The sequence below is a fragment of the Dreissena polymorpha genome, chromosome 1, assembly GCF_020536995.1.
Source record: "Dreissena polymorpha isolate Duluth1 chromosome 1, UMN_Dpol_1.0, whole genome shotgun sequence".
NCBI classification, from domain to species: domain Eukaryota; kingdom Metazoa; phylum Mollusca; class Bivalvia; order Myida; family Dreissenidae; genus Dreissena; species Dreissena polymorpha.
In genome coordinates, this window is record NC_068355.1 from 47194472 (window position 1) to 47209384 (window position 14913).

The 14913-nt window shown below is 34.6% G+C and overlaps 1 protein-coding gene across 1 annotated transcript in view; it reads left to right on the forward strand.

The window, feature by feature from the left end:
* The window catches only part of LOC127872003 (endonuclease 8-like 3), a 44765-nt gene that overhangs the window by 15233 nt on the left and 14619 nt on the right, over positions 1–14913 (forward strand). Inside the window, 1 exon segment of the mRNA XM_052415383.1 lies at positions 4873–5050. Within this exon segment, the coding sequence (XP_052271343.1) occupies positions 4873–5050 (178 nt within the window).

Consider the following 14913-nt stretch of genomic DNA (forward strand, 5'->3'; position numbering starts at 1 on the left):
CTTCGAAGAAGAGGGGGTATATTGCTTTGCTCATGTCGGTCGGTCGGTAGGTCAGTCGGTCCGTCCACCAGGTGGTTTCCGGATGATAACTCAAGAACGCTTGGGGCTAGGATCATGAAACTTCATAGGTACATTGATCATGACTCGCAGATGACCCCTATTGATTTTGAGGTCAAAGGTCAAGGTCACAGGTGAAGGCCACAGTTACTGGAAATAGGCATTATAAGGATTAAGCATGGTTCAAACAAGGGAAACAACTACGGTTTATGCATGTTCTTTTTATTACAGATTTGCCTCCCTTTAATTCATTCAAAATCTCATTTTACAGCAGAGATTCCAAATCTGACCTGTAAATGAGCCCCATATTTACTGCCAGTGCTAGGTAACCTTTTCCCATTTGATCATTCTTAAGTATTGGTATTGTAATGCTGCTACTGCTGCTGCTACTGCTACTGCTACTGCTACTACTACTACTACTACTACTACTACTACTACTACTACTACTACTTCTACTTCTACTACTACTACTACTACTACTACTACTACTACTACTACTACTTATTTTCATCAGGTAGGTGGCAACCCTGATAAACTACATAGCAACTTCATATTTGGCTTACTGGGGGCATTGTATTTCTCAAAGAAATCTTGTTTATAAAATATTTGTTTAAGTGTTTATAGCCAAACTTATAGCATTAGTATATTAAGCTGAATCTTTAATGTCCTAACATGTTGAACATAAAATAAGAATCTTAAAAACAAAACAACAACAATTTAAATGTATTGGAATACCTTTGTGTAAAATGGATTAAATGTTTCCTTCTTCACATATTGGAACAGTATGGACTAGAAAATAATCAGCCAATCTATGATACACAGTCCATCTGCAAAAAAGAAGCGATTAAATTGGTTATAAGGGTCATTTATGTTAAATTCAACATATATAATTATGCTTAAATAAGACCCGAATGGCCTTCCGTAGAAAAGAAAAACTTTACGAGTGGTTGCTTTGTTAGCGAAACAAATCTCTTTTAAAGCAAATAATTTCAGAATTACAGTGCTTACTGAACTGCAACATTTGTTTAATCATTTTTAAATCGTGTAACATCATTTTACCATTAAAAACACAGATAAATGAACATCTATCTTGTATGAAGGTCACGATTTTGACATATTTCAACTGTACATTTCTCAAAGTACTTTTACTTCTCATTTATCAAAAACTTGTTAATATGTAATAATTTACATACCTTCTAGGTGTTTCCGACGACTAATTTAATGACATAAAAGAAAAATGACAATTGTTCTTAGATAAAACAACCCGTTTTCAAAGGCGCGGCCATTTTCGAACTATGACGTTTACATTCCAGTGACGTCATAATTCTGAGCGTTTTGGGTAAAACTGTTTGTACGGAAGTCTAATGTGTCCATATAAAAAGTATTTCTTTCAACTGATTTTTAAACAAAAATATCCGAGTTAATGCTTCACAAAATTTGTGGGACTTTTTTGTGGAAATACATTTTAATGATGTCTTTCACTCTATGCAAAGACAAATTCTGTTGCAATTAGTTCTACCCCAAATGTAAGACTAACTGGACTAAATGTATATATGATTTCTTATGTTATCTTTTCGACAGAGTACTGTGTAGCATATACACTGGGTATTATAAATATCAAAGGCACTCACTTAATCAGGCCTTTAACTGTATGGGTCCTTTGTTAATTTACATATTTTGTCAGAGCTAAAACCATAATCTTTGGAAATGCAGGCACGTAGGTTCTAAGCCTTTAAAAGCCCCGCAAAAAAGTCTGCTAATAAAGTGGTGACCAGATAAAATATTTCTTTATCGCAAGTCAACATCACATAAATTTTAGTACTTATTAGTTGGATGGATTCAATAACATACCTATACTGCAATGCTCCAGCTAGGATTTGAAAAGAGCAGAGGGGTCTTTTTTGTCAAAAGGTCACTTTCGAGCGCGTGGGATTTTCTGGAATGCTTCCTGTTGCATGTTAATTTATATGTTATTAATGATTGTTAGCATATATAATTCCTATTATTATTAAAGGGATCTTTTCACGCTTTGGTAAATTGACAAAATTGAAAAAAGTTGTTTCAGATTCGCACATTTTCGTATTAGTTATGATATTTGTGAGGAAACAGTAATACTGAACATTTACCATGCTCTAATATAGCCATTATATGCATCTTTTGACGATTTTAAAACCTAAAAATTATAAAGCGTTGCAACGCGAAACGATTGAATAATTTGGAGAGTTCTGTTTTTGCCGTTAAATTTTGTGCAACTACGAAGATTGCTTATATAAGGTATAAAATACGTCAAAAATGTGTACTCGGCGGAATAGCTCAGTAGGTTAAAGCGTTTTTACTTTAGGACTCTGGCAGGACTCCAGGGGTCACTGGTTCGAAACCTGCTCCGGGCAATGTTCTTTTCCTTTTTTAAATTTTATTCTTGATTTTTTACTGGAGCTTTTACGATCCAATGTTTACATTTATCAATATAAAGCATTTAATGAATAAGTTAAAAAGTGCCAAAATCTGTGAAAAGGCCCCTTTAAACCATTCAAATATAATGTCCACAATGAGGAATAAATTAAATACAATGTAAAAAAAGATTTATAAATGATAATAATTATGTAATATTTTTAATTTTCTTTTAAAGGACAGGGGACAGGGGAGGGGGGCTAGGAAGGGCAGGGCGGAGGTTCGGATATTGAGGGCAGGGCGGGCGCCGTTCAATTTAGGCCTAGCTGGATTACTGCATTCTAGTATTCTCATAAAATACAGTATATGAACCAAAGGTCAATGGATCTGTTCCGTAAAGTACCAGATGGAAACTTTAAATGGTTAAAAGTCCATTCATTGCAGTTAAATACATTATCTAAGATTGAATTTCATATTTATTTTGTTACCTTGTTATGTGCAATAATTATTTTTTGGGCATTTCTGTCCTGCCTTTCTTGTTTGCAAAAATATTGATTTGATTTACTTATTTATTGGGCAGTGCAAAATGTTTCAGTTAATGAAACCAAGCTCTGTAATCTGTACAAGTATTGACAATTTTACCCTCAAATGAACATGTTTAGCTACATGCAGTTTTATAATATTCTACCTTTGGAAGTAGAATTAAGTTTAATCCAAGATCAGTAATCGCATGATCATTATGCATTCACTTGACATAAAATTGTGTCAGAGTTGAGTCCCTTTAAGTGATAAACGAAGCTAAATACTTGTTGATCTGTTCTTAACACTTTGTCTTGAGCGTTTTACAGACAATATAACAGAGTTGAAGATATAACCAGATGGTTTATATTATTTTCTTGTACAGTTTGATGTTTGTGTCTAAAGTATAATACTTGTATCTGAAATTATCACATCGTGTTTTCATGTAAAGAAGCACCTCATCTGTACATGTAGATATACATGTATTTGTATAATATAAATCTTAGTTAAGCCTTTGACTACAATACTTTCAAATATATACCAAAGTCATGCTAAAAACTCAATTTAACATGCAGCAGTTATATTTTGGATGAAATTAAGAATAAAACTACAATTGTTAAGTGTGATTATAATAAACCTACCAGTACATGTAAATTACAGATGAGAAGATGGCATGTCACATGCAAATCTACCTTATGTTCCTTGCCCCAAAATCGAGTTCATATTTATAAGCATGGAATGGGCAAAATTATATGGATAACTAAGACAAGTGTTTGTAACAAGAATAACAAGAGAAGCGTTTGTCAATAACACAATGCCCCCTACTCTGCCGCTTTTTTTATTTATTTTATCATTTGGCAGGTACAGATAATTATCTCCCTTTAAAGCTTATTACTTCCCTTGGTTTGTTTTCTTTTAACCTTTGACCTTGAAGGATGACCTTGACCTTTCACCACTCAAAATGTGCAGCTCCATGAGATAAACATGCATGCCAAATATCAAGTTGCTATCTGAAGCGACATAGAAGTTATGAGCATTTTTCAAAACCTAAACGCAGTGTGACAGACAGACAGACAGACAGACAGTCCGACGGACGGACGGACGAACAGACAGACGGACAGTCAGATCACTATATGCCCTCTTTTGAGGGCATAATAAGTGCTGAAAAATCCTTAAGCAAATATGTAACAACATGCTGGCCATAGATGAGACTCAGTTATGAATTATTACCTCAGAATTCATAGCTTCTGCATTCTTCATTTTCTCCTTGATGAGAGGATTATCAAGGTCTTGCATTAGCCTGAAGAATGCCAGCTCATTAAATAGAACCTCTGACATGTCCACAAGCAGGTCTTCTCCACACTCACGCATCCTGCAAAACATTATGGGTAATCTTATTTAGATTGCAGTGGGTTATCGTTTTGTTAAAAAAGGTTTTAGATTGCAGTGGATTCTATTTATGTAAACTTAGGCAAAATACATATGAAGATACTTGAGCAGTTCTGCAGTAACTTGCCAAACATGTTCACTATCTGCCAACAGTGTGCAGGGTTTAAGACTTGTGTCCCTAGCTCCAAGGCCGATGTCACACATACAGGCATTGCTCAGAGTGGACTTTACACAGCTTGTGCTGAATGTAATTGACTGAACAAGTTGCTGGATAGGAGAGGATCCCTCGCTCAAAGGTTAATGTTACTTAAATGAAAATTCTCAACATTTGGACATCATTCAGCTTGTGACGTCTGTGGCTTCATTGTCAATCAGACACATATCTCGTGTGAACCCTGGTTTTACATGTCTTCCATATTTTTTCTTAATAGTGTAGCCTGAATACAACACTTTATAGCAACCATTGCAGTTTGTCCCACATTCTTGATTCATTACATCTAAAACCCTGCCATTCAGACCTTCTGTGCCCTGCCGGATGAAGTATGAAGAATTGAACAACTTGGATATTTGCTCTCCAGTATTCAACTTCAAGAGGGCGTTCTCTCTGTTCAGAGAGCAGCAGGACAGACTCGTTTGTGACGTGTTACTGGACCAATTCATACTCCCAGGTGTGGGAAACATCATTAAGAATGAGGTAGGAGCTTGTTTAAAGCTCTTTTTAGCTTACCTGAGCACAATGTGCATGGTGAGCTTTTGTGATTGTCTTTTCTCCGTTGTGGGGCGTCAACATTTACCTTGTTAACACTCTAGAGGCCATATATATTGTCCAATCATCATGAAATTTGGTCAGAAGATTTGTGCCAATTATATCTTTGACGAGTTCGAAAATGGGTCCGGGTGCTTGAAAAGTATGGCTGCCAGGGGCGGTGCATTTTTCCTCATATGGCTTTATATGGCTATAGCAAAACCTTGTTAACATCTAGATGCCACATGTATTGTCTGATCTTCATGAAACTTCTGAAGATTTTTCACAATGATATCTTGGACAAGTTTGAAAATGGTTCAGGTTGGTTGAAAAACATGGCTGCCAGGGGGTGGGGCATTTTTCCTTATATGGCTATACATGTATATGGCTATACATGTATATGGCTATAGTAAAACGTATTTAACAATCAAGAGGCCACATTTATTGTCTAATCTTCATGAAACTGGGTAAGAAGTTTTGTCCCAACAATATCTTGGACAAGTTTAAAAATGGTTCTGGTTGATTGAAAAGCATGACCCCTGGGGGACGGGAGAATTTTGTTTATTTATGGCTATAGTAAAAACTTGTTAACACTCTAAAAGTAAGTCATATTTATAGTCCAATGTTCATGAAGCTTGGTCAGAACATTTGTTCTAATGATATATTGGATGAGTTTGAAATGGTTCAGGATGGTTGAAAAACATGGCCGCCAGGGGGCGGGACATTTTTTGTATGGCTATAGTAAATTCTTGTTAACACTCTTAAAGACACATTTATTTTCCAATCTTCATAAAACTTTGTCAGAACATTTTTTCTTATGATATCTTGGATGAGTTCGAAAATGGTTCCCTTCTGTTGAAAAACATGGCCGCCAGAGGGCAGGGAGTTTATCCTGATATGGCCATAGTAAAACCTTGTAAGCACTCTAAAAGTTACATTTATAGTTAACTCTTCATGAAACGTGGTCAGAACATTTGTTCTAATGATATCTTGGGCTGCACAGAACAGGTCAGATCCTTTGTATCTTTAGTAAGCAAAATTGGGCCTTTCAGGTCCTCTTGTTCAAGTAAAAAAAATATTTCAGTGGGTTAACTGAATTATTCCAAGATAATTTCAGCACTGCTACTTGCCTGGCTATGGTGTTCATATCTTTACTGTATTTATATGTTTTACGTCTCCAAAAGTTGTCTTACTTCCAAATCTGGTTGGTTATCCTCTTTACACTTGAAATTACACCTTTTCCATAAAACAAAGCAATAGTCGACACAGCCAACATCATGCAGATATGCCCACATAGCATAGTTGGGCAGAATAAATAAAAATCACAAATCTTTTTGTGGTTTGGTGGTTGGGTGCTTTTTGGGTGAAAAATCATGTGTTTTTTTCTAAAAGTTTATTTTGTAACTCACATTGCAAGTTCTGTTTGGCTAAAACTTTCTATCGCTAATCCTTTTCATGGCCTGCTAATGGCTCTACTATCAACAAAAGAGTCAGTACTAGTGTTGCTGTTAACACCTTAACAGCAATTTATCAACAAATAACGGAATTTTATCAGTCATTCATGCAAGGGGATTTTTATGATAGGGGTCACTTATTGCTGTCAGTAGATGAATTTTAATAAAGTTAAAGCCAGCTGCGTATGTATTTTATAGCTCAATCAAGCCTAAAGTTACTGTATAATACCACCTATGCTATAAATACACATGTAAAATCTGTAAAAAACATTTTACATATCAAAGAAATTGAATGCAGACAAATGTATTTTCCACATACATTAACTTTCGTTTTTGCTTGAATTATAGAAAACAGTTTGTACATGTTGCATTAATCTAAATTTGAATTTATTTGACGTTTGGTTAAATAATATTCACAGATTCAATGAGAATACCCATATTCTGTTTGGAGGTAAAACAGAAGCATACCCCACATTTCTATCTATGAAGTCACATGCAAGGTGCTCCTGTATGTTTGCTCATGGAAAATGGAGAACATTTGTATTCATGAAATTCTTAAACACATACATAGTCAATATTGATCGAGTTGGTGCGGCAAACAGATTGAATTTTTGTCCTGTGTGGTCAAGGTCACTGTAACTTAAAACAGAGAAAGATAACTTGAGTGTGGATGGAGGTACATCATGTATTGTGCTGTAATTCTGTTTGTAGGTAGCGTAAATGCAGACCATGCGTGCAAAATAGATTTAATCTAACTAAATTATTGATAACAATTAGAAAATGTAGTTTCTCGACATGGTCTTATTTCTTTAAGTTAAACGTACACTTTATTACTACTTAAGATATTCAATGTCAGTTTGTAGTCATTATATCAGATGACTTACTGAAAATGTAGATGATACTATCTAATTGGAAGAACAGTTGAGCGCACTATCTTGGAACAGTTCATGTTTAGTCCCCCCCCTGAATTCCCTCCCCCTATATTTTTTTTGTTTTTTGTTTTTTTAAGATCATCTCACAAATGACCACCACACCCTCACACTATACTATACCCCCACCCCACCCCCCGAACTCCCCCCAAAATGTTGTTGTTTTTTTTTAAGATCATCTCACAAATGACCACCACACCCTCACACTATACTATACCCCCCCCCGAATCCCCCCCTAATTTTTTTTTTTAAGATCATCTCACAAATGACCACCACACCCTCACACTATACTACACCCCCCCACCCCACCCACCCCCAATTTTTTTTTTTGAAACGGTTTAAAAACACAAATATTAATTTTTATTATTTTATGTTCGAAATACCGTCCAACCATGGCACTCAAGAATCCCCCCCCCCCGATTTTTGTTTGTTTTTGCATTTTTGGAAGATAATGTTATAAATGTCCACGCAACCACACTATACATCCCTCTTCACTCCACCCCTCCCTCCTTTGTGATTGAAAATGAGAGTCCCTTCACCTTTAAAAAGAAAATAGATGAGCGGTCTGCACCCGCAAGGCGGTGCTCTTGTTTTGTCTTACTTCTGTCACACTTTTGTAACAGTTTCTCATAAAGCCTTCAATATTTTACTGATCTCTTACATATTTGGCATGTAGGTACCTTTCATGGACCTCTACCATTTGATGAGGTTTAAGGTCACTGGGGTCAAGGTCATTAAGGCTAATAATAGATCATTTGACTATGCTACTTCAGCGCAGCATCTCGTCTAAGTTATCATACCATGAACAAATTCTTCACAACTGCGACCTATGTAAAAGACCTAGCCAGTCTGATTGAGTTAGCTTAATTTTCACAATCGGCATAGCTCGCTTATAATCATTGATAAAGGTAAAGGCAGCTTGGTTCACGCCCTCTTTCAAATTTATTGAGAGGCAAGGGACAGGAACCAGACACAAAACTGCCAGGTGGCACTTCAAACGCTGTTACGTTGGGAAAAGCCCAAATGTAATTATTTTTAGATTTGATCGAGAATGTAACATGTCTCCTAGTTTCGCTAAATGGGTCAAGCTCCCCACAGGTACTTCTTCCCTGTACCCCCAAATTCTTTTCGTACCAAAATTTTTCGTACCCAATTTTTTTTCGTACCCAATTTTTTTTTTAACCAATTTTTTGTTCGTTCCCACATTTTTGTTCATACCCATATTTTGGCATTACTATTTCGTACCCAAAATTTGTGTACCCAAATTTTTGTACCCACATACACAATTGTGGTGATGTAGATATTAAAACTTAAATTGATGCTTTTATCCCTTGTCAAAAAAGTGGGCAAAACCCGGTTTTAATCCGTGTTAAAACCGTGTTAAACCCTGCGGTATTGGCACCGGGTTAAAGCGTGTCTTTTAAACACACTTTTTGCTTACCGACTTGGTTTTTTGTAGGTAAAACCTGGATTTCACTCACATAAACCAACACGCTTATACCTTCTTATACCAACTTAAACCAACTAAAACTAACTTAAACCAACTTAAGTGGGTTAAAAGTGAGTGTGTTTTCCTTCTCTGTGTTGGCTTTTAAACCCGCTTCTACACATCAAGTCGGTTTTTCCTGTTCTTAAGCGAGTTAAAAGTGGGTTTTTGTTTGAGCGTTAAGTGAGCTAAATGTGTGCTTTTCACAGATTAAGCGCAGTTTAAACTAACTTTAAAACCTTCTTATACCAACTTAAGTTGGTTAAAGTGAGTGTGTTTTCCTTCTTTATGTTGGCTTTTAAACCCGCTTTTTCATATCAAGTCGGTTTTTTCTGTTCTTAAGCGAGTTAAAAGTTGGTTTTTGTTTGAGTGTTAAGTGAGCTAAATGTGTGCTTAACTCAGATTAAACGCAGTTAAAACACGCTTTAAAACCGAGTTTTACCAACTTAAGTTGGTTAAAAGTTAGCGTGTTTTCCTTCTTTATGTTGGCTTTTACCCCCGCTTTTACACATCAAGTCGGTTTTTCCTGTTCTTAAGCGAGTTAAGTGGGGTTTTATTTGAGCATTAAGTGAGCTAAATCTGTGCTTTTCAAAGATTAAACGCAGTTAAAACTAGCTTTAAAACCTGTTAAATGCTCAGTAAAAACCGACTTTTCACCCACTTGAAAACTGAAAAACTTTTTTATGATAAGAACAAAAATTAAATTCTAATTACTTTTTTAAATGATAAAACATAAAACTTTACATATATATCCATATACACAGCATGATAAAACTATTTTGACAGACATGGCATTGTTATAATAAAATATAATAGTGTTATAACATAAGATTGAACACAAAGAAAGAACTGAAAAAAGTAAGATTGTATGGAATAAATACAAACAAGAGATGTGTTTGTCAGAAACACAATGCCCCCTACTGCGCCGCTTTGAAATAAAAAAATTATTTATCATTTGGCAGGTATAGAAATTATCTCTCTTTGCTTATTACTTCCATTGGATTTTGACCTCTGACCTTGAAGGATGACCTTGAAATTGCACCACTCAAAATGTGCAGCTCAATGCGATACACATGCATGCTAAATATCAAGTTGCTTTCTTCAATATTGCAAAAGTTATGACCAATGCTAAAGTTTTCGGACAGATAGACAGACAGACGGACAGTTCAACTGCTATATGAGACCCTACCGGGAGCATAAAAATAAGTTCATGTTGTTGAAACAGGTGCAAATCTATATAACAAAGTGAAAACAATGGTTAAATAATCATTTTAACAGCACATTTTATTTACAAAGACTTCAGTCTACTTGTGCATCAGACGCAGATGCCTTAAACAACCTCTCATCTTTTCTTCAACATCAACCAGAGGCTTGTCAAAGGTTTTGGCTATGACATCTGAAAAAATATAATAGACTATTCATTTTAAAAACATGCAAAAAAACAACACAGGGGTGTCAATTGGCCAAAATCTAAAATCCTGAAAATAAGCCTAGCATGTGGAGGGCCAGTGCCAAAAGAGGGTTAATAATTCATTTAATTATGTTAACTGTCTATACAATATGTCAAATTAAATAATTTATGTTTAAAATGACATTTTGTGAAAAAAATCTGTAAATACCAGAACAAAAATCCTATTATTTATATCAACATCAAAAGCAGTTTTTGAGGGCCTAAATCCTGAATTCAGGAATAATCCTGAACTTTGACGTCCCTGACAACAAAATCTGTTCTTAAATAGAAAATACTCTAGCCAGAAAAAGAGGTTAAATATTTGCATATTAAGGAAGTCAACACAAATGAGTTTTTTACTGATTGTCCTGGAGACAGTGACTAGAGACACGGACAAAGTTTTTCAATCCCTGTCTTCATGTATAAAAAAAAAACTATTGTTAAATGTCAATTGGATTATAAAAACTCCCCCTTTTCACAAATGATGTAATATAATGATCATTTATGCGACTGTAAACAGTAAGTGATCTGAAAAATATTTGTAGAATGTGTATTGAATTTCTATATGGATAACTGGTACTTCAAATTTTTATGATGAAGAAAAAGTACCAATGATTGCATTTCTCTCAGCAGCGGGGAGGCTTGGTCTTGGTGACCCAGTTGTAGTTGTTGCTCCCTTCATGGAGCAAGTCACAAGCTGGTGGAAAGTGAATAGTCAGCACATGGCCTGTGCGATGGCCATCACCTCCCTGGTTTCATGCTGGATTTCAGCTTAAATGATACTCTGGAACCAAAAAAGGAAAAGGAGATTTGACAAAATATTTACAATTGGTAATTTTTCAAAGCTTGTAATTTACTTTCATCACATTTCAAACTCTAAAAATATTTGTCACATTGGTCAGAATTGTGACGGTTTTAAAATGCAATAACCTGTATAGTTTAACCTCTCAACAAAAACAGCTTTTTTGTTCAAGGACAGGGCGAGGTTCCTACTTCAGTTCCCCTCAAGTTGGCCAGCTCGTGCAGGGTAAAAGCCTGGTGTAAAAGTCCATACATCAGGTAGTATGATTACCCCTTTTGCTCTTGGGGCAAGAGTTTAACCTTCAAAATTAAAATATGAGGGAAAGAAATCTGTTCAGTAATAACCAGAAATATCTATAAATAACAATAAAGATGACAATAATCATAAAACACAACCACAATAATTCACTGTACACAACATTTACACTTTGTCATATGTATGTTCATCTATTGTTGCTTCAAATTTTGTTGTTTTTCCTTTAAGTTGTAATTCATTAACTTATCAATTTACATTTCCCAGTGACAATACATAAATATAATAATGATCATAATTAATTCAGTAAACTAAATAAAAAAAAGGATGAAGAAATGACAAACCAAACCTGTTAAAACTGTTCTTCAGTATTCCAAACAAAAACAGTTGTACTTCTTTTCCAACAAACTTATTGTTGATTTCCAAATTGTAGTAAAATACATATTGTTTTCATCACACAATACTTCATGCTGACAGTATTTCAATACATTTTACAGAACAATTATAAGTCTTAATGTTGATTTAATTTAGCTCAATTCAATTGCTGAAACCAGCTTGTTTTTCAAAAGTTGTTGTTTTCAAATAATTTCCTGTGCAAAAAATTGAACCAATCAAAAGTCTTATACCTCATTCGATTTCCAGTCGTTACACCCCCTGGACGTTACACCCCTAGTCATTACACCCTCTAAGCCTGGGCATTACACCCACCAAGATGTAAACATAATTGATTAGGTTACTAAGGTGTGATCACACCTACATGTACCATGGGGCACACTTCACTTGATTAATGATGTTTCTGCTTTAAGGTGTGTCCAATGGGGGTCTGTCCAAGTGTTTTTTATTGTTTGTTTGTCTGTATGTCTGTCTTATTGATGTGCAGTGATAATTAGGAAATAACAATTTTTTGGTGTGAAAAACATTGTTCTTTGATCTTTTCAAATAATATGTTAATTATCAAAGTGTAATAATAACACCTACAATTAAAGGAGTTTGTTCACACCATTATTATTAAAATTCATTTGAAGATGTTGTTGTTTGATTTTATGAATTCTAAAGAATATTGCATCTTTATGTCGTGGCAAAAGAATACCAAAACATCAAAGGTAACAAAGTCAATAAGACAAATACTCAATGCAAATTGTTTTTACTCATTGTCCCCATATATACCAGAACAATTTTAGAGAATATCATACGATAGTTATACATTGTTACTCTGTCAAAATGCCCCCAAAACAAATGTTTTGGTGTATTGATTCAAATTGTAAAAAAAAGCGTGTCAATAGTTCTGATTTTGCTGTTTCATGTGATAATTGTGGTTTAGATTTTCTTCTTCCTATTATAAACATTGTAGATCTATATAATTAGAGCTCCATGACATCATGCGATTTTGGACCTTAGGGCATTTTCCGTTGTTATCAAATGGTCTTGTAACTGATAAATAATTTAAACACCAACTTGGTTTAAGCTTATTAGCTGCGCCATTCTTGACGAATTTATTTTTGTAAATACTCATTTATAAACTTTAACCTACACAATTAATAACTTATATAATTATTAGTCTCTATAAAAACATATCCATTAATTATTAATAATTAGAAACTATTTGTTACATATTAACCAACTACATCATGTGGAAAGTTTGGAATCCTAATAATACTTTCTTATTTTTACATAAATGAAATTCAATTGTCTTATGGACAATACTGGGTATAACTTGGTATCTGTGTTTTATCTGTTTATATAACTTATATAATCATAAGTCTCTATAAATACATATCCATTAATTATTAATAATTAGAAACTATTTGTTACATATTAACCAATTACATCATGTGGAAAGTTTGGAATGCTAATAATACTTTCTTATTTTTCCATAAATGAAATTCAATTTAATGGTCTCAGGGCCGTACCCTGGATTTTTTTACTGGGGGGGCCCAACCGGGGAGGGTTTGGGAGGGGTCCCCCCTCCCTATATATATACTTTTTTTAATTTGGCACTTTGCAAGGTGAATTTTAATGCTTATAAAAAAACGTATTTTGTGATATGAATTAATGGAATATAACAAGTAAATCAGCACATTTCGGAAGTCTTAAGCTTTAAACATTGGTGTGAATTCACAACAATATTAAAAACTTTAGATTTCCGAAACTTACAGGTTTACACTGACGATTATCCACATCAACTATCGTATTGCTTCCACCATTTTTTTTCACAAATCAATAACGTCACGGGGTTTTTTAATCTGATTTTTTGGGAAAGACCTTGCCATTTTTGAGAAAAAAATTGCGCGAAATGCCTAATTTTTTGGGGAAATAATGAAAGTCTTAAATAATCAATTTAACATATTTTACTGTTTTCAAACAAATTTAAGGAAAGAGATAATTTAATTATACAATATTTTTCTACACTGGATCAGGTTAACTTATATAATGAGATCGATTTGTTGTTTCAATTTTCATTTTTTTACCAATGAACCATTAATAGGTTGATATTACTCAATTCTCGGTACTCAATAATTTTAAATACTAAATCCTGCCAAATTCTTATCTGTTGCTCGGCAAATTTATGAATCTGTTTTTCTTTTGAACAAACATGTTAACTATCTCATCGTAGTCTTTTTCAGTGATTTCCTTTCAAAAATTATAAATACTCAGTTTTAATACCTTTGTTAGTGTTTTTGTTCCGGTTCAAATTCAGGGCCCTATTCTCCATGCAAAAAGTATATATTGGGACCTAAAAATTCCTCATAAAAGGTTTATTTCTTTTTTAACTTTTAGAAGGAAAAATACGTCTAGGGCCTTCTCAAAGAAGGAAAAAAACTTGAGTCGGCAATTATCAGACCATAGTCTACGACCTCCTGTAGCAGTTGCTTCCATTCGCTGCACTTATCAAAATACATGTTACATCAACCATCGATAGATGAAGCATTCATGATCACAATGGGGGACTGATCGGGGATGTGTGTACAAGGCGATAAGAAAACATTGCCTAGAGGCTTATCTCGATTGGCGAGCGTTAATCCCCTTGTTTATCAGGGACAACAAAACATAGCTGCTCTATTGTTTTGAGGGAAAGTGTACTGTGGGCCCTCGCAAGAGAGAAAAAATTGCAATGGGCCAATTATTAAAAAATCATAGTTCGACAGCCAGCTGGGGGGGCCCGGGCCCCTGGGCCCATGGCCTGGGTACGGGCCTGGACCGTCTTATGATTTACATTTTATTAACAAAAATATTATTTTTCTCAAAATATGATATGATATGAAGACCCTCTAACTGTTTATTAGAGGCCATAAAAGATACACAGACTAGTGCCAATTAGGGCCCTCCCATAAACTGTGAAAACATGCTTTGATTGCTACAGTAAGTGACAGATTCCTGTTAATTGTGTTTCAGTATAAAAAAGTATTTCTTTAATGATCCCTCATTATCAATTCTGACT